Below are 24,468 nucleotides of genomic sequence, written 5' to 3'. Positions count from 1 at the left end.
GTAGAGAAAAGTTGTGCCAGTTCTGTGATCGCCCTGTTGTCTCAGATACTGCTTAGTACAACCATCCCATCCCATCCATTTCCTTGATTCTAACTTTTTTTTTCCCATTTACTCCTACCTTCTCCAACTTGATGCCATGTGAATGACAGTTCCGAGAAACTTCAGCTGTTGTACCTAAGCCATATTGTTGGGTAGTTCTGAAAGATTGCACGAGACTGAAAAAGGCTGATGTAGGTGTTTCCAAACAGCTTAAAACTTGGAAGTTCAAATCCTTCTTGTATATTGGTGTCATCTCAACTCTTCTTGAGAAAAACGATATCTGGACTGTGAGGATGCTTTAATTTCAGTTTCACTCAGCACCTGCCTTGTAAGTTCTAAAATAAGAAAAGAATCGTATTTCTGCAAAGACCGTCACTCAGTATGGTGTATCTGGCTGTGGGATACGAGGCATTAAAACACCGTTCTGTAAAACTAGGTGTCAGCTCAAAATTAAGCCCTACTGAGTTGGTCTTCATCAACTTGGGATATGCAGTAGGACTCCAGTCTGATTTTGCTAATTTGAGTTCAGCACCTGACTGGCTTGCTTGCTTGTCATCACTGTCTCCTCTGTTTTACGTAAGTGTGCTTTGTGCCGTTTTTTCCCCAATGAAATTCAAGGGCAGCTGTTGGTTTTATTAATTCTCTTATTGGAGTTGTTGACAGATTGCAGTTCAGACAGATCTGTTGCTTCTAGTGCTTCATCAATGCTGGAGAGAGTGAGAATTAACAGCTTTTTCATCCTGCCTCATTTTACCTCTACTTTTTCTGAATATAAATAACAACAAATGGTATGTTGCTTGAAGAGATTGCATGCATTTATTTTCAGATTCTGGAAACAGTTTTTAAAGTTATTCTGAACTATTTTAGTAATGCAATTGTTGCTAGAATACTGTAGTCAAAACAGTAAACATAACCCAATAGCTAGAAAACTACTGGGTAGCTCTTTTTTTAGGCTTTGCAGGCTATTTTAGATTACAGATCATCAGATCATATGGAAAAGAAAAACATTTTGTGAAATGAAGGGGAATTTATTTACAACTGAGGAATGAGCAGTGCAGAAAAATCCTTTGATAATTTTTTTCCTGCCACTGCAACAAATACAATGAACTAGATCTAAATATGTTTATTTCTTCTGCATAAACATGCTTATCACAAATTTATCACAAATCTATGTTCTGTACAGATACTACTATACTTGCTTCATTTTATAGCTTCAGTCTTGCTTTGCTAGCTTAAATCAATGAATACATACATTGCACCTGCAAATCTAGACGTTACTATATAAGAAGAAGCTTTTGTAAGTGGCTCAAACCATTTCCAATGATACGGCAGAAAATGCTCTCGAAATGTGTTAAACATTGAGAAAAAGATTCTCTAAGTCTACTGTTGGCACGCGGTTGTGTTTTTAGAAGCATTTGGCAAACATGCTATACTTCCTGCTACTTGCTCTGCTGTATTAATGGGATAAATGGAAACGGAGGACCAACAAGATGGTCCCCCCAGAGCTTTATGGAATGCAACAAATACTTGAATTGTTTGGGGAAATTTTTCAGAAGGCAAAGCTGAAAATGCTTCCCTGGTGTAAGTCAGTCAAAATCTTAGCTGAATTTCAGGAGGTAAGACAAAACGAATGAAGTTGCCTCCAAATGCCCTTTTTCTGGAGCCTAAGCTTGCTTTTCTGAGGAGCTCCAAGCAATGAAATAAGCCAAGGGACAGCTGGAGTGTAAATGGTGCAATCCCCACTCTGAGGCCAGCTGGACAAACATAACAATGTACAACATGACTATTGCATAAGAATAAAAAAGTTTGGCTTTAGATCCTGCAAATGAAGTGCACAGGCTTGCCTGCTGCTCGCATGTGAGGATGTGCATGCGTGCTCACTCGCCGACCGTTTCCACAGTCCAGTTGCAAACCCCTCACGGTCCACTAGAGGACTGCAGTCCACAGGTTGGGGACCCCTGATGTAGGATTCCTTTCATCTTTTGAGACTGGAGAGCATAGACAAGAAACGGGTAGCTAGTTAGCCTACAGTCTGTTCAACTAAGCCTTACCCATCTTGGTTTATTCAATGTAGCTAGTGTCTGTATGACGAGTGGATCCAGTGAGTATAAATGTTTTATGTAATAAGTGGTACTGCTAGTCTTACAAAAGATAGTAATGCATCCACATCTTAAAAATAAAAACTTTACTGGATTCAGAAATTTCTAACAATTACTGTCCAGTTACTAATTCCCCACTTTTAGACACTTGGAGAAGACAGGCAACATTTTACAAAGAAAAAATAATCTTAATTCACTTCTATCTGGATTGAGAGCTGGGTATATGAATGAATCCCTCTTCATTGTCCTGATAATGACCGCAAGTGGGAAATAAGTAGATATTTCTGCTTTCGAAGGATCTTTCAATAAATTTTATTATTAATCATCTGATACTAATTTGTGCTCTGGCATTTATGGGCAGTTATGCTACCAATATTATAAGGCACCTTATCTTGTTCTCTATGGGAGCAATCATTAGGAGTTGTCATCAATGTACTGGTGATTATGTCTACTGCATCTGATTCAGCAGGATGTATGTGTGCTCCAAAGTGGTATCTAGAATTGGCTGGATGAGAACAAAGAAATCACTATTGATTCTTGTCAGTGGATATATGTGAATGAATGGATCCTAGGCATAGGAATTTGGGAGTTTTTCTTACTGGCAAGGTACTCTCAGCACAGGAAATATGCCTTGGGTGTTTCTAGAACTGTCACTGTTACTACAGGCCCAAATGATTTCTAGGTTGAGAATGCCTATTTCTAGTTTCAGTTATTTTTTTCAGCCAGACATGGATAGCTTAAGAACTGTTGTTTATGCAGCTCTGTATTTAGTTTACTAGAGTGTCTTCTTTGTGGAATTACTCTTGTGTAGAGTGCAGAAGATGCAATTGATGCAGACTGTGCTGGCCAACTGGTTGAGATCACTATCTACATATTTCATCTAGATTGAAGCAACTTCAGTTCATATGAACAACAACAATTGGTTACCAATTAGATATTGGGTCAAGTTTGATATTTTAATATTAAATATTTTATAAGGCATATAAAGCTTTAAGTCAACTTGAAACAAGGACACAAAAATCACCTTCCCTGGTGTAAGTTTGCAGGATCACTACTAATCTGCGGAGATCTTATTGCAGTGTCATTAAATGTGGATTATGTGTTATTCTCAGCCTTAGTGCCTACTAATTGAAATATTTCAAAAGCATCTACCATTACAGTGCTCCTACTATTGAAGAATCATTTTTTACTCGTATCCTTTCAAATTGAATACATTTTCTGTTGTTATTATTTTATATTTTATTTTTTCCCCCTGTATTTCCTCCCATACAATTTAATGTATATGCTGTTTGGTAATGCTTTAATCACTGCAGGATCCAGTCTGGGTTGGGTACTGGAATCAGGTTGGGTACTGGAGCTTTTGGATTCACGCTGGAGCCCATATCCTTTAAACACTTTATTACAGGGGTATTTTTTGTGTAAAACAATTGTAAGTTTTCATGATAATGTTGACAGTACAGTAAAGAGATTATTTCTGGATAATTATTGTGAAGTATTTGCCAATATATAACAAAACATTCAACCTGGAGCTGTCAGTATTCACATGTGAAATAAATTAGTTAGTAAAACAAATATATCAGTCAAGATATTTCAATTAAGGATTTGAAGATCTATCTAGATTTATAAATAACTCATGTCATTTATAATTTTCTAAAACCTAAAAACTATTTGTTACATTTTATTAAGTACATGGATTCAGTTTTCTAAATATGACTTTTATAACATTTTCTCAAATGAGATATTTTTTTATGGTGTGCAAGTTTGAAAATATGCAGAGTATTTGAGATCAGAAACACAACTATCTCTGTCATAACTATCTTTTTATAGTTCTTGCAATTTTGTTGAGTAGGAGTTTATCTCAGGTGTTTTTGGGGTTGTTACTGGATTGTTTTTTACATCTCTTGGGTAAAGTTCTTTTGGAGAGATTCTGGAATCTGTGAAAACTTGAAATGTGACATAGCTCCACAAAGTTTGTCCGCAAAGTTGGCTTTCCTCAACATGAATTTAGACTTGTTATTTGCTGTCGGAGCTATTCCTGTCAATAGCCAATAACAATCTAACTGCTAAATTATCACTGGATGTTGACCATTGCAGTGAAATTCTTATTTATTTATCCAATCAATCAAGGAAGCATTATTGAAGATAATGGGAAGGCTCTACTTTTTCACAGAATCAAATTGGCTATTATTATTACTTCATATATTATTAGTGTTTTTGGTTTCATTTATAGGATTGTTAAACCAGGACTTTGTATAACATGGATTCAAAATCCTCTCAAGAAAAGTATGAACTACCTAGAAAGTCAGACCATAAGAAAGGTAAATATTACCCACTCTTCTACCTGGTCTTGTGGCTAGCTTGCTATATTTCATATTTGTTAACTGGTGATATAACAGATCTTACAACAAAACCACCAACAGTGGTAGACAAACTGGGTTTAGTTGATAACCACATGTTGACATTCTGAGATGAATATATATTATTTTCAACATTCTGGTAAATAGTAGTCTCTCAGTACAGGTAATCATCAAGTTAGAACCACAGTTGGGACTGGAAATCGGTCATAAGTCATTGTGATCATAAGTTGAGGCACTCATGTAAATTGAACCATTTTTTTGACATTTTTGCAGTGAATGTTATGCAAATCACTGCAGTTATTAATGAGTGGTGTGGCTGTTAAATGAATCCATGCTTCCAAATGTGTTTTTTTGCTGGAAGTGGCAACAAACCCCCACAGCAAATTGTGGTCATTTCACTGTGGGCTGCTGCAATTAGTTGTAAAGGCTAGTTGTAAAGGCTAATTGGTTACCAAATGCACAAAATGAGGTCATATAACTGCTGGGGGTGGCCATGCACAAAACTTCATGATGGCCATTTTGAGGTTGTTATAACTCTGAAAGGTCATAATATGATCAACCATAAGTTGAGAACTACCTGTGGATGATAGCTTCTGCTTATCTTTGGGCTTGGAAACTAAGCCTGGTTAGTATTGGATAAAAAGTTATCAGGGAATACTAGGCTGGGAAGCCAAAAAACAGTGTAGAAGATGAAACTAATCACCTACTCTCATTTTTGCCAAAAAAAAAATATGTGGAAGTTTCTATGAAATCACCAAGAAATGAAACTGATGCAAAAGAGATTTCACTGTTAAATGATATCACAAAGGAGAACATAGTGAGATTGTTCTTATGACTCACTCTGGTCCTCCCAGGATGCTGTCTATTCTCCTCCAGCTGATGTCTATGGTATAGGTCAGAGAATGCCGTTCCAAACAATTTTGGATTATAGTCACCCATCATTTCCATGTTCTCAAAATATTATCGTAGAATATAGTAGAGGCAAGGAATTTTGTGGATCATGTCTCTTAAGGAAGCACATCTGGTGGGACCCAGAAGAAAGGCCTTCTTCGTGGTGGCTCCCTCCCTCTAGAACATCATTCCTCCATAAATTAGACTGGCCCCCACTCTTTTGGAAATTCCTGAAGACGTGGTTTTGTCAGTGGGCCTGAGGAACCCAGAGCGGGATGGAGCCCATTAAATGGCTGATTTGAGTGTGTATTGTCACCAAGGAGGAGTGAGGGATATTATTTTATTATTTGTTATTATTTTAATTTCTTCTACATTGTTGTCATGTCCCTGTTGGAATCTGATTCTGAGAGGGAGGTCAAGCAACTGACAGGGAGTGGAAGTGTGGCTCCAGTGGCTGTGGAAGAAACTGGGGAAGGGAACAGTCTGGCTGTGCATTCAGAGGAAGACCCAGGGCCACCCCCTCTTCATCCTAGGGCACGCAGGGAGGAACGGAGAAGGGAGTAATGTGAGTTACATGGATTATGGGGGAGAAAAGGGCCCTGATTCCCTTCATTAGCTGTAGCTGGGAAAACAAAATTTTAAAAGGGCGTTTGCGCACAGCACCTTGCTGGAAGCAAAGTGTGAATCATCTTTGTTTGTCAAGTCTTATCTGGGTTCTGGCATCCTCCCAACTGTGTGTGTTTTGTTATCTTTTGAAGTCTGCAATTCCTTATCCTGCCCTGTCTCGTTGACTGCTGCAGCGTGGTTTGTATTGGTTTTTATTTATAATCTATATGTACTTTGGGTTTGGATTGAATTTCTTCCCTTTAAAAACTGTTCTTGGGAGAGTTTTTTCTCCAGCCGATGATAACTGGACATTGGGGGACAAATTGGTGGTATTAAAGGGACTTTGCCTACTTTTGTGACTTTGTTGCTTTTGTGCCACACCCAGGGTTATCATAATTGTTTTTTTGTCCGTAAGCTGCTAGAATTGCCTTGAGCGAGTAGGCAGCTATATAAATTTTATATAAATAAAATAAAATAAATATTTTAGGGACACAGATTCACTTAATAATCAGGTTACTAACATCAACTTCAGTGATCAACTGTGGCAAGAAAGGTTATAAAATGGGACAAAACCCATTTAACAATTATCTCATCGCAGAAATTTTGGGCTCAATTGCAGTCCTAAGTCAAGGACTACCTGCACTAAATTCATGCCCCATGATCACTGCTGCCCACTGTTTAGTCAGGAAGAGGCAATTAGGAGAATAGAGGCAAAATTAATGAAATAGCAGAGTATCACAGAGTAAACACTAAGCAGGGCTGTGGAAATGGCATTACAATAGAGATGAACAACTAATACGTTGCAAAAACATTGCCCTTCCTTCAATGAATTACCTATTACCTATCCATGCCCAATAATATAATCTCCCTTAAGAACATGCTGGCTCTTTGGTAATTGCTAGATCGGGGAAAAGAGGTGGAATCATACAGTGCTGGGATCCAAATTGTTTTATCACTGGTTCAGTGGGCGTGGCTTGGTGGGCATTGCTTGGTGGGCATGCTTTGCCTAATTCTGACGCACAGCTTTCCACACATCAGCGGAGACCTGGAGCACTAATCAGCTGAGAGGATAAAGAAGAGAAAAGTGCAGAGGTGAGTGGGAGGGCCGATCCTGCGCTTTTCTCTTAATTTTCCTCTCAGCTGATTGGAGGATTTTTTTTCCTCCTCTCAGCTGATCGTCGGCTTTTTTTACTACTGGTTTGGCTGAACCAGGCCGAACCCGGTAGCATATCAACACTGGAATCATAGCATACATTCAAGGTTAGGTTTATGTTTATGAGGGACTCTTTTGAAAAGAGCAACTAAGGTCCCCAGGTCATTGGGGACTTAGCAGGAGTATCATGTTCCTTGGCAATATTTTAAAACGGTTGATCTGATAACCCCTGTATCCTGTTTCAGTGTTTGCAAAGGGTGTGTTGCTTTCATCCTAGTAGAGATGTTTTCACTTGCTGAAATCTCTCACTTCGTTAGGATGATGGCCCAGAGAAATCCAGCTTTTAGAATGTATGTTGAAGTGATGAGGAAAAAAAAGATTATTACATTAGAAAGGAATGAAAGTTACTGAAGGATGATATAGTGAATAGGGACTCATCATGTAAGGGGTTTCAGTTTCCTTAAAATAGAAACAAGAAAAAAAGAAGACAGACTTATATAAGTAAAATGCTTGGATGAGCAATCTAATAAGTTAGAAAATTAGTTTACAGGGTTTTAATAGGATCTGATAAAATGGCATAGAATATGCACAAATATTAACATCCTAAGCTGTTAATTGATGGTTCAAATATTCATGTGAAAAAAACCTGGTGTCTGTGATTTATTCTGATCCTCAGTTTCCTCTTATAAAGCAATCAACGTAAATTTGCTTGATTGTACCCTATTGCACAGGACATGGAACCATATCTTACTGAGTTCAAGGGGATTTATTCCTAACTCTCTCTGTGTGTGTGTGTCTGTGTAATATGAGAGAGGTAACAAAAATTTAACTTTTGCAAAACCACACACGTCAACCTATCTCACATTTACATTGTTGTGAGGACTGTTTTTTATTGGGCATCAAAAATATATTTTAAAGGGCAATCGGGGTGACATAGTTGAGGTCTAAAATAGTTTTAACTGGATCTCTTTTTAAAGCCAAGCTATACAAATATGACACAAGACTAAAGTTAGAAATTCAGATGACCACTAGATGTCAGTAAAAAAATGTGGAAGTTTCTTTATCTCATGGCTGCTATCTAGTGACCATAGGTATTTTTTTTCAAGTCATATCAGGTATAGAATGTTCAGTCTATATTTTTCCAATATAGTAAAATTAATACTTGAAGGAAAATTAGAAGTTATAGGTGTGATTTTAACTAGAAAATGATGCAGAAAGGGGGTAATTTCCCTTCATTTCAGCCTGACCTACATTGAAATTGAACTTTTTTTTAACCCATTGAAAACATTTTTAAATGCATAATATTTGGAAAATAATTTGCCCAATTTCTGTATAGGCCATTTGTCATTTCCATCTAGAAAAAGAATGTGGCCAAGGAGCCAACTCTATCACATAAACATCTTGCCACAATATAGGGTTTCTCTAATTGGACAGGCTGAGAATTCTTCAAAGTCATGTCATGACTTGATTACATGACTTTGAGGGCATGATGCTCTTGATGTTCATTGTTTTCTTGCAACTGGGTACCAAAACTAATTTGAGAGGATAAGCATAGTTCATTCAAAGCTAATTCTTAACATCTAGTAAAAGCTGAAATTTGCCCTAAGATCCGTTTCTTGTATAAGAAGAGTTACACCGGATATGTCCAAAGGCTAATGTGTTCCCTCAGTATAGGTCTTATTTTGAGGGGATGTCTTAATCTGCTTTCCTTAGGGCCACCACAGCCATGCCTCCTATGCCTCGACTGCTGTCTTGCTGCTGCTTGACTTCTGCGGCTGTTTGCAGCGGCTCGAAGCTGTCTGCTGTGTGGCTCGTCATGCTGGTGTCACTGCTCACAGCAGGAGGCTGCATGCTGTGTTGTGCTGTTGCTCCCAAGAGTGGTGGCACCAGAGCAATGAGGCTTGTGGCGTTTTGCCATGAGCAGTGACACTGGAGCAATGAATTTTTGCGGCATTTTGCCCTGAGCAGCGTCACTGGTGTGACAAGCCATGCAGCGTCACTGGTGTGACAAGCCATGCAGCGTCCTGATGCAAGTGGTGGCACCAGTGCAATGCACCATGTGGTGTCTGCCCACAAGCAGCTGCAAGCGGCTGCAGAAGAAGTTGGGCTGTGGTACGACAGGTGTTGGAGTGTGGGAGGCCTGGCTGCAGCAGTCCTAAGGTAAGTGGGTGAGGGATCCATGGGGCAGCTTCTCCCCGCACCCTTGCACTAATTTGATTTTTACACCTGTACTTCACCTCACCTCATACAACCAGACCGTGGGTGGGGTTTAACATATTTTGGGGGTAGGTCTTATATTAGCTGCAGGCGTGAAAATCAGGCTAGGGCTTGTTTTTGGGGTAGATCATATTTTTGGGGAAAACATGGTATATAACTAATGATTATTAGCCATTGATAGCGTTCAAGAGCATGAGTCTTATTTTAAATTTGTCCTGCTTGGTAATCAATTCTCTTTTTTGCAATAGTAAATCTCTTAGTCCTTTAGAACAGAAACACTTTCCTGCAATCATAATCTGATTTCTGCAGTATGCAAATGAAATTATGACTTTTTTTAAATAAAAACATCCCAAGGCAATTTATCTGAAAATTGATTCATGCCACACCCTATAACATATTACTATTTTTTTAAAAATGGTGTTAATTTCTCGGATTTGTAAATAGGACATATGGAGACTGACTGACAATTAATACTTCTGAATTAATTGAACCAATATTTCTACCTTTTCACCTTTATCTTTTGCTCATGAGAAGTCTTTCTGACAGGAAAAGGAGTGGCAGGTCACTACTGGTTCCCAGTGCTTTTCTCCTCCCCCCATTTTCTGTTCTCATGCTCAAACTTGGAATATTTTTACATAAAGCTGCTTCTTTCCCAAATTCTATCCCCTGACTCATTAGTTGAGCTATTCAATGCTGGTCAAATGACCACCTAGATACAACTGATCTAACAAGCAATCCAGCTTGTAGTTCATAGACCAGGGGTCCCCAATCACTGGGCCCCGGACCGGTACCAGTCCGTGGATCATTTTCTACCAGGCTGCCGGTTTGCTGGGTGCCGCCATCTTGTTTTGACAAGAAAGTGCTTCCGGATGAGCTTTTCTGGTTGGAAAGCAGCGTTTGGGTCCTGAAGGAATCCTCGCGCCTTAGTTTCATTGAAGGGGGGGGGGCAGCTTTGAACGAAGAGCCGTCCTGACGGCGGAGGAGATTAAGAAAGCACAAAAAAGGTACAAAGGAGGAGTTGAAGGTGGCAGGGAGAAGCGGGGGACGGCTGGGTGGCCGGTCACTTGGCTCGCCTTGCCTTGTTATGCGTGCTGATGCCGGTACAGGGCCGCGGATCATTTTGTGATGCCGGTACCGGGCCGTGGCACACAAAAGGTCGGGGGCCACTGAACTAGACAATCCATGACTTGTTAGGTCAGTCTTCGTTCCATATAGACTTGTGCTTCTTTCTATCCTTCATGACCCTCAGGAGAGTCCCAGTGAAGCTTCATGACCCTCGTGACCCTTCAGGAGAGTCCCAGTGAAGCTTCATCCCCTTCACAGCTGATCCAAGGAATTGCTTGCCACTTTGCCTGGGAAAGGAAGAACCAAGGGAGCTATCGACTGTGAGGAAAACTACACCCTTGATTCTTTTTCTGGTGTGTTTCCAAGAGCCCCCTCCCTCCAGGGAAGAAGAGGGCTCACCCAGTGACTGCCAGTGCTCTCAAGCCAGCTCTACCTTGCTCGTTGAGCCTTGCTGCCATCCAATTAGATACAGGGGCCAAAGGGAAACAGGAAGGAGGGTGGGGATAAGCTTCTCCCATCTTAGACAACCTTGAACTACGCCGGCTAAGATTGGACTTAAGCATAGTCCACAAAATCATATGTTACAACGTCTTACCAGTTAATGAATATTTCAGCTTTAACCACAACAACACAAGAGCACACAACAGATATAAACTTAATGTAAACCACTCCAAACTTGATTGCAGGAAGTACGATTTCAGCAACAGAGTGGTCAATGTCTGGAACTCGCTACCTGGTTCTGTTGTCATCTGCTCAAACCCCCACTCCTTTACCCTCAAACTAACCTCTATTGACCTCACCCCATTCCTAAGAGGTCTGTAAGGGGCGTGCATAAGCTCACCATCGTGCCTACCATCCCTGTCCTATTGTCCCCAATTATTAGTTCCTATTTCTTGGATTTAAACTTATGTTTATTCTTATTTCTATTATATTGTAAGCTTTTGACAAAAAATAAATAAAAATAAAATAAATAAATCTTCTTTTGTATCTCACAACTTACAGGTTTCTGAGAAGTACAATTGGAAGATGTCACAATGCTGAAATGGCCATAATTCTGCCAAATTTTAATCCCAAGTGATGGATTTCGGACATATTCTGCAAATTAGCCCATTTGGTGATTTGCTGAGGGACACTTGTCCCTGACCAGTTCGCAGCACAGGACAATTAGCTGTGCATCCGGGCTGCCAATCTGCATGCCAAGGGGTTGTTCTCTGCCTTCCCCTTGGATGCAGTCCCACCGACTCTGAATGCTCAAATTCCTCCTCTGGCATCTGAGGTGGACTATGGATAGATAGGAGGGAGTGACTTTCTTCGCCTTGCTGGAAAACCTCTCAGGGTCAATTGTTCCCATTGAAGCTCTTTCACCCTTAGGAACTCCAGTTGTAACAGCTGGCAGAGGCAGCTTCAGGGACCCGTCACCCCATCTACCCTTGCGCTGCCCTGAATCCTTCACCTGCTACAGGCACCCACTCTCTTTCCAGACACCTCTGCTGCTGCACTCTAAAGAGTGAAAGAGCTTCAATGGGCACAGTTAAAGTGATTGGCACATGTCTTCTTGATCATGCCCAATCTGGACCTGCGTGCTACAGCTGCCAGCCGTTCCCTGCCTGAGACCAGCTTTTCAGGGAAGAGATTGGAGCCCCCTCACCCCAATTCTCCACAATGTTTTCTCCCCCCCTCCACACCCCACACACCATCTCCGTGCTGGGTGAGGACCTGAAAAGTTTCCCATCGAGGCTAAGTCTCTCCTTCCTCCCCTGTCCAATGCCTGCCCAATGCCAGAGAAGGAACTTGAGCATTTCAGAAAGCCAAGCTGGCAGGATTGCATCCAATGAGAAGGCAGAGACCCACTGCTCAGTGCGGGGATTGGTTGCCTGGATGTGCAGCTAATTGTCCCGCACTGTGAATTGGCTCAGAGCAAGTCTCCCTCGACCAATAGTTCAAGATGAGGGGGAGGGAGAGGAGCGCGGGGGTGAGAGCTAGCGGAGGGCCAGCTAAGGATGAATGCCCATGGTGGGTCAGCTGTGGTAAGGGGGGCAGGGTGAAGTGAGCATGGCCATGTGGCTGTGGCCAGTTGTCCTAGATCCATATCTGTCTTCTAGTTACGAAGATTCATCTTGTTACTACTGTGGTAAACTTTTTATTTCATTGTTGCTGAACTACAAAGGAAGTTATGTTATTACAGTTTTATGAATATCTGCATAATATCTACAAATACATTAAAATTTTTATTGTGGGGAATCCTTTACCAGCACTGACATAAAATAAATATTTTGTTATTTAAAAGGGATATCTACCATTACTATTTTTAAAATGTCTGTTATTCTTATTGTCACTGTCATTGTTACATGCTTGTTATTATTTTAAATTAGGACAAAATGGAGATGAAGACATAGTTGCAGAGATCATGGGGCGATATTTCTGTCCCTCTTTGATAACCACCTACACTTGGGAAGAATTCAATTTTGCTGGCCACAGGATCAAGATTACAGAAGCTACAGACAGTTATGGAGCTGTGGTTTGGCCTTCGGTATTGTTGTCATGCAATATTATTGGCTTTGGTATCTGAAACAAAGTACAGCAGTATATTCCATAGGCCTACATCTGCCTTGGAAATAAGGCCATCGTAGTAATTAGCTTAGCTTACTTCCTTCTTGTTAATGCAGAGGGGACTGTTTTCCCTCTATCAGTCAGCTGAATTTCTGATTTAGTTTTGGGCTAAGAGCAGTTAGCACAGGAAGCAAGCAAGTTGGCTGACCAGGGTGGAGTCTTGTCTTTCCTGCACTAGTTCGCTTGCGTGGCATGGTATTTCTGATCACCTACCCTATGGCCACAAGGAAAACGATTAGTATATGAAATACAGGTAGACCTTGCTTATCAAATACCTCATGGAATGCCCAGTTGAAACTATAAGGATGCAAAAAAAAAAACCACCTTTGCAACCAAGGTGCATATTTATGACCTTTGAACTCTGTCTCTCTCTCTCAGTCACATGTTTCACATTACAATCATTTCATACATATCTTGTGCCTGACCTGCCTTTTCCTCTTTTACCCTTCTGCAGTGTGAGAATTTGCTTAAAACGCTATCTCTTCTGGGCCTGACCATTTTTTTCTTCTCCCAGAGCAGATAAATCGGAGAGGAAGGGACTAAAAAGGAGTAAACAGGCACACAATGGGAAATACACCTCAAAAGGAATGAGTAAGTGCCAGCTGTTTGCCAAGCATACTAGGCAAGCAGATGATGCTAACACATTTTTTTGATATGTATTTCCCTTTGTGTACTTCATTACTCTCTTGTTGTCCCTTTCTCTCCAATGAATGTAAATATAACCATTAAATTTCTTCCTGCTAATTATCTCAGTGCTGGAGTGAATGATCCAAACATGTGTCACAGAATTGCTGATCCCCACTCTGATTGCTAAACAAGCACTACATGTATTTGGATTTTTTGTGTAAAATTTGAAAAACATAATGCTCAAAAATATAAATGTGGAAAGTTCACACACAGTGGGATATATAAGATTAGGACTTCCACATCTCTATTCTTGGGCAGATTTAATATTCACGGATCAAAAGGGAATCTTTTGGCAATGTAATTTACCAGAGGTCAGAAGCATTAAATTATCTTAGATTTATTAAAAGCATAGCCCACCTCTTTTTTTTATCCGTAATGCTTCTAGGCAGTTTCAGTCCAGATTCTGAATATATTTTATTTGCTCTACATTGCTTTTTATGACCGTTGCCTATATTTCAAATTTAAAAGTAGGCCATTCCCATGTTGCATTTTCAGAAGTATTTAACCATCTATCATTCATTAGATGATACTTAATTCTGTTGTAACATCCAAATCTCACTGTGTGACTACTTCTTTTGGGTTAGATCTCCCCTCCTCTGGCCTGTTTGATTCTGTCTACTTCTCCTTTTGGCTCTTGAGGTCTCAATTTTTCTGCACTAGACTTTTTCCTTTTTGGTTAATATCCACCAGCTTTTCCCTATCTTTCCATTGATAGAACTCTTCTCTTCTCTTCTCTTCTCTTCTCTTCTCTTCTCTTCTCTTCTCTTCTCTTCTCTTCTCTTCTCTTCTCTTCTCTTCTCTTCTCTCCTCTCCTCTCCTCTCCTCTCCTCTCTCCTCCTTCTCTTCCACCACCACCTCCTCCTCCTCCTCCTCCTCCTCCTCACCTCACCCTACCTTACCCTACCTTACCCTACCTTACTCTACCCTACCCTACCCTTATTGCTTTTATTATTATTTATCCATACTTCCAAATACACTTGCAAGGATGGAGCCCCAGCTGAGCAGAATGCCGCATGGAGAGGAGCCTTGTATTCCACCCCACTCCTTATCTCTTATTTACTCTCAAATAGCCCCTTTTCTGGTCTTATTCTCCTTAAGCTCTCCCTTTCTAGAGTAACCTTCTAGACTAAATGTTAAGTTTGGGAAATGAGAGGCTGAACCAGGGCATGGATGCAACAAATACTTTATTAGAATAATAAAGGACTGAACGTGCCTGCCAAGCCTGGAACTGGCTCGCAGCGATCAGCAACTGGTTGGACCCCACAGCCTGCTTTTATAGCTGGCTGCTGGGGAGAACCAACCAATGAGAGAGAGGGCAACCGCCCCCGTATCACGAACGGACCTGGGTGGGAACTTCTTTAAGTTCCAGGGACATAACACCCCTTCCCCCCAGATGCGAACACGCATAGTCTTTAAGGTACGCGGGAGGCTTGTGCTGGCGCCCAGAACGTCGCAACTCTGGGGAATTGTCTGGTAGATCGGAGTCTGCAACTGAAGGTTGGACCGGTGGGGTGTCACGAACGCGTTCCTCGGTCAGTGCCGGATCGGGGCTTGTAGGGCTGATTGTTGAGGAAGTGTTTCTGTTGGCTGGTTCGGACTGGTCAGCCATCAGGTGGTCACGGGTCGTATTCGGGGTCCCCGACTCGGCTGCAGGCTTGAGCTGGTCTCTGGAATTGGTGCTGATGTGGGGTTGATGCTGTAGCCCTGCACCGGTCTGCAACCATGAGTCACTGCTAACGTGAGTGTCTTGGCGCTTCCGCAGCTGATCCAGGTGCCTTCTCCAGATCCGGCCATCCTCCAGTCTGACTCTATACGACCTGGGTCCGGTGATGGCCACGACCTCGCCCGGGATCCACAGAGGGTCTCCAGCGAAGTTCCTCGCGAACACAGGTTCCTGTAAGACAAAATGCCTAACCCCCGATGTGGAAGCGAGGGGAGCGTCAGGGCAGTAATGTGGGTGCAGCCTGTCCAATACAGTCCGCAGGCGTCTACCCATCAGGAGTTCAGCCGGGGACTTATTAGTGACTGTGCACGGGGTTGAGTGCTGGCTCAGCAAGAAACGGGAGAGTTTGTGGTGCCAGTCATCCTTGCTGAACCTAGCCTGAGCCTCTTTAGTGGTCCTAACGGCTCTTTCTGCCAACCCGTTACTGGCAGGATGAAAGGGAGCCGTGAAGATGTGGCGGATGCCCAGATTGGCAGCGAAGCAACTGAACTCAGCCGATGCGAACTGGGGGCCATTGTCGGAAACAATTGAGTCAGGTAGCCCGTGCGTTACGAATAGGCGAGTTAATACCTTGGTGACCGCTTGCGTGGTGGTTGTGGACAGTTGTGCCACGTCAATCCATTTAGAGTAAGAGTCCATGACCACCAGGAACATTTTGCCATGTGTCGGGCCCGCTAGGTCGATGTGAATCCTGGACCAGGGTGCGCTGGCGCTTTCCCACTTGGTGGGGGTGGCAATTGGAGGGGATGGACGGGATTCCTGGCAGGGATGGCAGGAGCTTACCCATCTGCTGATGTCATCGTCGAGGCCGGGCCACCATACGTAGCTGCGTGCTAATGCCTTCATTCTGACGATGCCAGGGTGGCCCTCGTGCAACGCCTCCAAAACTCGGGTACGCAGTGAGGTCGGGATGACCACTCGTGTGCCCCACAGCAAACAGCCCTGCAAACTGGATAACTCCTGTAGGCGGGTCTTAAAAGGCGTGAATTTGGTTTCAACATCACTGCCCGGCCACCCCCTCCTCACCCAGTCCAGTACCTGGGCGATCGTTTTGTCTGCCTTGGATTTGGCTGCAATGTCAAGGGCAGTGATGGGGAGGTCCATTTGGGTGACCTCAAAGATAGCGTGGACCGGGGCCAGGTCCTCAGCTGGAGCAGGTAGGGGGCAGCGGCTGAGGGCGTCTGCGTGAGACAATGTTTTACCTGGACGGTGTATGAGTCTATACGAGTATGCTGCTAGAAAAAGAGTCCACCTCGTCATTCTAGGAGACAGGACTTGAGGGGTCTGTTTGTCACCTGCTAGTAGGCCCAGGAGAGGCTTATGATCCGTGACCAGCTCGAAAAAGTGGCCAAAAAGAAATTCATGGAATTTCTTCACAGCTGCGACAGCTGCTAAAGCTTCCTTATCGATTTGACTATAGTTGCGCTCTGTTGCAGAGAGCGTCCTGGAAAAAAAAGCGATGGGGGCCTCGGAGCCATTGGGGAGCCTGTGGCTTAACACTGCCCCAATTCCAAAGGGGATGCATCCGCTGCTAGCACTAATGGAAGGTTGGGGTCAAACTGAATAAGGACCGCCTCCGACGTGAGTAGTGATTTGACTGCGCAAAAAGCGGAGTCTTCCTTGTGACCCCAATGCCAAGCCGATTTTTTATCCAAAAGTCTGTGCAGGGGTTCCGCCACAGATGCTTTATGGGGCAGGAACGATGCGTAAAAATTCAAGAGCCCCAAGAAGGCCTGTAGTTCCGCTTTGGAGGTTGGAGTGGGTGCCTCGTGAATTGCCTTAACCTTGGACTCCAGGGGGTGAATGCCTGAGGCGTCAATTTTATAACCCAGAAAGTCCACCTGTCTAGTGGCAATGGCACATTTTCTTTTTTTAATTTGAGGCCATGCTGTCTGAACCTCTCTAACACTGCTCGAACTCTCTGGAAGAGTTGGGGTCTGTCCCTGGCCGAGACTAAGATGTCGTCGAAGTAGGGTACTACACCAGGGAGGCCCTGCAAAATCCGCTCCATGAGGGATTGAAAAATGCCTGGGGCAACACTTACGCCAAACTGGAGACGCTTGCACCGGAAAGCACCCCTGTGGGTGATGATGGTCTGGAGTTCCGCTGTTTGGTTGTCAACAGGGAACTGTTGATACGCTTGAGACATGTCCAATTTGGCAAAAATGCTGTCAGGTTCAAAAGTGTGTAATAAGTGCTGAATGACGGGCACTGGGTAAGCGCTAACTTGTAAAAATTTATTAATTGTGGTTTTGTAGTCCGAGCAAATTCTCAGGCTACCATCTTTTTTGAGGGGTGTGACAATGGGCGTCTCCCATTTGGCGAAATCTGTTGGCTCAATGACCCCTTGTTTTAATAATTTATCCAGTTCCGCATCTAATTTAGGCCGAATAGCGAATGGGACTCTACGAGGTTTTAGCCTGATTGGGACTGCTTGGGGGTCGACTGAGAATGAGATAGGGGTACCGTTATAACACCCCAGTTCATTGCTGAATACGTCTGAGTAGTCAGCGAATAAGGAGTCGGTGTCTGAGGTTGAGACAGCATGGACTCCTGTTAACCCTAGTCCGAGATGGGGGAACCAATCAAGCCCCAAGAGTGTGGGGAGGTTGCCGTTAACTACCACTAGAGGTAGGTGGCCTTTGAAAGTTTTAAAATTGACAAGAAACTTGCCTCTGCCGATTACAGGAATGTCCTTCCCCTGGTAGTCCTTCAGGCTAAACTGGCACTTCTGGAGCCGGGTTCTGGATAGATTGGGCTGTAGTCTCTTGATGGTGCTCCAAGAGATAATTGAGAGCGCTGACCCCATGTCAACCTCCATGCAATAAGGTCTACCTTCTAACAAAACGGAGAGAGAAATTTTACTAATGGCATGGCAAGCGTGCTTAGCATGGTGGCGAGTGCGACAGTTCAATACTTGCCTTTGGGGTCCAGAATGTGAAAAGGAGGGGTGCCTTTGTGCCGAGTTGTGAGCGGCCTGGCAGACTCTAGCAATGTGCCCCTTTTTGTGGCAAATGTTGCAAGTGGCTCCCTTGAATTTGCAGGTGGTCCTCAGGTGAGATCCACCACAGGATAGGCACAGGGTGATGTGCTTGGGTGGACTGACGCTTTCTTGCTTGGCTCCTACCTGCGGGGGTCTGGCGTGGGCTAGGCGGTGGATGTCGGCTGCATCGCTGGGGTCCTCTTCGATGACCACCTCTTCAGAGTGGACTGAAACTGCACTTTGCTTGGAAGCAGGACCTTGGATTTCAGTGGCTGAGTGTGCTGCCAGCTCTGCTGCCAGGGCTTCCTCGACGGCTTGTGCGAGGTTGAGGTCCTTCTTAGCGAGTAGGCGCCTTTGGAGGTGAAGGTCCTTGACTCCGCAGACTAGCTGGTCGAGGAGCATGTCCTCCAGGTAGGTCCCAAACCCGCAATGGAGAGCTGCAGTTCTGAGGGCAGCCATGTACTGGTTGATGGTCTCTTTGTCTGATTGCTTCCTCATTCGGAAAGTGAACCGCCTGGCAATCTGTGAGGGTCTAGGAGAATAGTGGTTAGTAAGGATTTCTAACAGTTCTGTCCAGGGAACGTTTTTTAACTCACGTGGAGCCACGAGTGCTGTGGCAGTATCAAAGACGATGGCTCCACAGTAGATCAGGAAATATGATTTTTTCCGGTGCTCCCCTGCATCAGCCAACCCAATTGCGTCGATGTAATGGTTAAAGCGATTCTTGTATGACTCCCACTTCTCCTCATCCGGCTTGAACGCTGGGAAAACCGGGTTGGAGTTCATGATGAAGAAAAAATCAGGTTGGAATAATCTGTTGAGAAAAATCTCTCTGGGGCAGCAGCAGGAAGGTTTTTGTGCCTGTGGCAGGCAAGTGACTTCAGCTCTGGAGAGGTTTTCACAGCTCTCTCTCTCTCTCTCTGGGTTAACACGAGGTTAGGCTGCAACGGTCGTTTTGAAATTCGTGCCTGCGTGGGCGTCAGTGACTTTGTAATACAGGGCGGAAATTCAAATGACAGCCGTTTGAATTTCGCGCCTAAAGAAACGAGCGGCTGCAGCTCGCAGTGCTTCACTTTTCCTGTAGCTTGGCTAACAAGCGGCTACAGACGCTTCTCACTCTCGCTGCTTGCTGACCGCTTTCTCTGGCTGCGGATCAGCGTTTGCTCTTATCGCCTGCTGATCGTTCTCTCTGGCTTCGGATCAGCGGCTAGTGATTCAGCGGTTGCATTGTGCCTCTGGTAGCTATCCCATCCTCGTCGCCAGTGTTAAGTTTGGGAAATGAGAGGCTGAACCAGGGCATGGATGCAACAAATACTTTATTAGAATAATAAAGGACTGAACGTGCCTGCCAAGCCTGGAACTGGCTCGCAGCGATCAGCAACTGGTTGGACCCCGCAGCCTGCTTTTATAGCTGGCTGCTGGGGAGAACCAACCAATGAGAGAGAGGGCAACCGCCCCCATATCATGAACGGACCTGGGTGGGAACTTCTTTAAGTTCCAGGGACATAACACTAAACTTCTTCAGTTCTTCTCCAGTTCCAGCTTTTCAGATGATTGTTACAGTTTTCTAATTTCTGACTATTTTTTATGCTACTTTACCCTTTGGGACAACTTCCTAATCAAGAAGTTTCCAATTCTATATTCTTTCACTGGCTCCAAGTTGTCCTACTTTTTGTTTGCAGCAACAGTTCATTTCCTCTTAATCTCATCTTCTATTTGCTTTTTCTAGAAGTTTTTAACCCCATTTGATTCCAACTTCATCCAATTACAGCCCTTTGCAACTAGATAATATCATTTTCTACAAGTTTGCTCCAAACATTAACTTCCGCACATCATTCAGATTGTAAAAGCAGGGGTCAAGGCACATGGAAATGTACCCAGACAGTTAGAAGTGTCTGATATTAAAATGGTAATTGTCTTTATAGTATATTTTACTAGGGCTTCCAATAGACATTTGGTTCATTATTCTGGAAATTCAACCTGATTTAAATAGGCCTTTGTTCCAATCCTGCACAAACAACTTGTGTAATGGGTTTGTATGATCCTAAACATTTTATTAAAGAAGATATCAGAATCTGAAAATAACGTATTGTGTGACATTTATATTGTAATTTAAAAATGTTAGCTATCAAGGGTAAAAGATGTTATTTCAAAGCAAATGTTCACCTGCCAATTACTAAAGTGTACAGTTGAAACAAAGAGATGAAAAAAGAATGAAACAAAAATACATACTAGCAATTAGCTTATTAGCATTTTTCTTAAGGTTAAAAGACCTTTGATCCTGGTAGTTATTCATGGGTATTTTGCTACCCATGATTCAGCTAGATGGAATGATAATGGACGGAGACAGTTTCATTGTCTTATAGAAATTAGTGGCTCACATTGCATTTTATTTAAAGAAAAAGGAGAAAAATAAATCTCAAGAACTGCAGTTTTAAACCCCTCACATGGTATGCATGTTTTGCCCCATTTTAATTCTGAGCACTATATTATTCCTAAATATTATGGAGATTCTCAGTCTTCCAGGTCATGGTTGCCCCAAAGGTGCTTTTTCCAGGGACAACTGGACCTTCCTTTTTTTTTTTTCTTTGAAGACGTTTTGCTTCTCATCCAAGAAGCTTCTTCAGCTTTGGATGAAAAGTGAAATACATTGTTCCTAGTTTCCATTTTTGGTAGTAACATGCTGGCTATCCAGAATGGCACCAGTAACAATGTTGGCAAGGTTTAGAATAGACATAGTCAGGAATTAATTGCATCATTCTAGAAGACCCTTTGCTAAACAGGCCAGATAAACTCCCCTTGTAATTAATTGTGGAAGACAATACAGGAGTTTTACAGTTTAACAGCAGAGGAAGTTAATCTATTGGTCTCCTTATGTTTTGGGCTGCAAATCTCACCGTCCCCTGGCATGTTGATTAAGATATGATGGAGCATTATAATCCAAATAATCTGAAAAACCCTAGATTAGCCAATTGTTTAAAATCAGTTCATATAAAACAACCTTGAACTTCTGAGTATTTCACTAACTTCCTAAGATTCATGCTTTTCATACATATTTTTGTGTGTCAAGAGGTACTTTTGTTCATATAAACTAAAGTTTTTCCTCTTTGTTACTTTACAGTAATTAAAGGGTGGCCTTGTGGAGCTAAAGGCATTGTTTCATTATTCTTTTTCAGAATTGCCAATTGCCAATTTATTCTTATTCAAATTTGACAATTTGTTCTTCTTCATTCTCAGGCTCTTGTTCTCTGCTATTTTTTGGAAACAAATGTGAAGCTTTGTAACTTGGTTGACAAAAATGTGGTTGAAATTGGAGCTGGAACAGGCCTCGTGTCTATAGTAGCCAGCTTGCTTGGTAAGTGGTAGCATTTCCTGCTGTGGCCTCCATTTTAAAAAGAGCACATGTGATACTGGTATCTTGAAGGACATAAAACAGGTGGAAAAACAGGGGAAAAATTGATTTGTTCTCAGGGTAAAGTCTCCTTGAATAAGATGCCAATCTTGAAATTAGTATTTGTGGGGTTCATCAGTTTCTAAAGTAAACTGCTTAGGTGTTTGTACTTGGGCTGATGTGGATCAAATTCTAGTATGGGGAGCAATGGGCTTTATTCCTATGAACCTCTCCCATGAACCTCACTGCAGCCCTGTTTAAACACCTTGGATAGTAGCAGTTTAGTCCTCTTACATGGAGGATCCTGTGGTAAGTGGTCTGAAATTATCTAGGGAGCTTCTCGACTAGTTTGGCAATGTGGCCGTAAGCCCATATTGATTCATTCAGCCTACAAACTTAATGTACAGTTTTGGAGTGTCACATTATCAGAGAGAGAGTCTTTCTGCTTAAGTTTGCTCTGCTTACGGTTGTAAGCTAAATAAATATTACAAAAGTATAATCCAAAACTGGTCTGGAATTTCATCAAGTAAGGAATTGGAGAACACATAAAAGCATTGTATTTCCTGCAGTGGGCCACAGTTCATCATTTTTACTTATGCCACAGGGAATTATAAAAAGAATTTGCACTAGTTTCGTCAACTCTCCTCCATAAATAATATCATTGTGGTTCCTTTCGTCACAGGTGCGCGTGTGGTTTCCACTGACTTGCCTGAAGTGCTAGGAAACCTTCAGTACAATCTCCTCAGAAACACAAAACTGAAATGCAAACATGAGCCTCAAGTGAAAGCCTTGGTCTGGGGGGTGGACCTAGAGAAGAATTTTCCCAGATCTTCATCTCAGTTTGACTACATATTGGCTGCTGATGTTGTATACAGCCACCCTTACCTGGAGGAGCTGCTTCTAACCTTTGATCATTTGTGTATGGATAATACCACCATCATCTGGGCCATGAGGTTCAGACTTGAAAGTGAAAACTGGTTTGTGGACCAATTCAAAAAACTGTTCCATCTGGAAATGATTTCTGATTTTCCTAGTTTAAATATAACCCTGTTCAGAGCAAAGAGGAGACACCAAAAAAACTCCAATGAATGCATCCTGCCTGTTGGTTGTTAATAATTAGCCAGCTTAATAGAAAAGAATATAATTATTTATGGGCCAAGTGTGAATTTGTCTCCAGTTCATAAGCTCTTATTGTACATACATTAACAAGTGATAAATCATGATCACAAATCATAAAATACAAACATCATAAATCATAAGATACAGCATTCTGTCATAGTCTTAGGTTATTAAATAAGCAATCAATGTAAATAATAAAGTAAAAAGTTATAAGAAGCTAAGAAAATATGTACCGTGTTTCTCATAAAATAAGTCCGGGTCTTATATTTTTTTGAGCCCCCCCAAAATGGCTAGGCCGTCTTTTCAGGGGGTGACTTAATTCCCCCCCTTGCATCCTCATCTAGAGCGCCCTGCAGGCAGCCTCGCCACCAGCCGCTCCTAACGGGTGATCATGACGAAGCACAGAGAGTTCCCTACTCCCACCAAACACCTTTGCTGCAGACCCAAGACCTTTGGCACCCTCTGCTGTTGCTTTCCCTTCTGCCCATTCCCTTGCCACATTTGGAGCTGCCGCTTCCATGTTTGGAGTGCTGCTGCCATTTGGACTGCCACTGCCATTTGGACTGCCGCCGCCAATTGGAGCACTGCTGTCATGTTTGGAGCTGCCACTTCTGCATTTGGAGCTGCCGCCGTGCTTGGAGTGGGGGCGGCACTCCAAATGGCAGTGGTGCTCCAAACAGTGGCAGTGCTCCAAACGCAGAAGCGGCAGCTCCAAATGCGGACATGGCAACTCCAAACAGCGATAGTGTTCCAAACAGCGGTGGGGTTCCAAATGTGGGAGCGGCAGCTCCAAACGCAGCGGCAGCTCCAAATGCAGAAGCAGCAACTCCAAACAGCAGCGATGCTCCAAACAGCAGTGGTGCTCCAAACGTGGAAGTGGCAGCTCCAAACATGGCGGCGGCATGGGCAGAAGGGAAATCAACAGCAGCGGGCGCTGAAGGTCTTGGGTCTGCTGCAAAGGTGCTTGGCAGGAGTAGGGAGCTCTCCGCGCTCTGCCATGATCCCCCATTAGGAGCAGCTGGTGGCGAGGAATTGCTGCCCGTGGGGCGTTCCTAATGGTAAGTCCCCCTGCCCTTCCCCCCATTTTGCATGTTTTAAAATAGGCCTAAATTTGGGGGGAGGGGCTTAATTTCATTTTATGTCTAGAAAACATGCTGGGTCTTCCTATTGGGGGAGGTCGTATTGTTGGAGAAACATGGTAATAGGATCAAAATTAAACAAGTTAATTTGCTTGATTTTTCAGTTCTGAATCATAGGTGGTTTTCAGCCGGTTCTGACAGGTTCTGAAGAACCGGTAGCAGAAATTTTGAGTAGAACCAGCAAATCCCGCCTCTGACTGGCCCCGCCAACCCCATCTCTTCTCTGCTTCCCATTGAGTCCCAGCTGATTGGCTGGGTCTTTTTTGGTTGCCCTGCACAGGGAATGGAGCTGGAAAGCAGGTTAGTGGGGTGGAGAAGGAATGGGATTTTGCAGTATCTTTCCCCTGCCATGCCCAACAAGCCACGCCTACAGAACTGGTAATAAAAAA

The 24,468-nt window shown here is 43.0% G+C and overlaps 1 protein-coding gene across 1 annotated transcript; it reads left to right on the top strand.

Annotated features, from left to right (window-relative positions):
- The first annotated feature begins 614 nt into the window (after window positions 1-614).
- Window positions 615-23,462, top strand: LOC113441373 (methyltransferase-like protein 21E). Its single transcript, XM_026708362.2, has 5 exons — window positions 615-827; window positions 4,369-4,456; window positions 12,800-12,957; window positions 21,668-21,785; window positions 22,504-23,462. The coding sequence occupies exons 2-5, from the start codon at window positions 4,396-4,398 to the stop codon at window positions 22,932-22,934; spliced, it is 768 nt and encodes a 255-aa protein (XP_026564147.1). The 5' UTR covers window positions 615-827; window positions 4,369-4,395; the 3' UTR covers window positions 22,935-23,462.
- The last annotated feature ends 1,006 nt before the right edge of the window (window positions 23,463-24,468 follow it).

The sequence above is a fragment of the Pseudonaja textilis genome, chromosome 8, assembly GCF_049901715.1.
Source record: "Pseudonaja textilis isolate UNSWEBS1 chromosome 8, rPseTex1.2, whole genome shotgun sequence".
Classification (NCBI taxonomy): domain Eukaryota; kingdom Metazoa; phylum Chordata; class Lepidosauria; order Squamata; family Elapidae; genus Pseudonaja; species Pseudonaja textilis.
The sequence above is the reverse complement of the archived record's forward strand: the minus strand, read 5'-3'. Positions and strand labels throughout refer to the sequence as shown.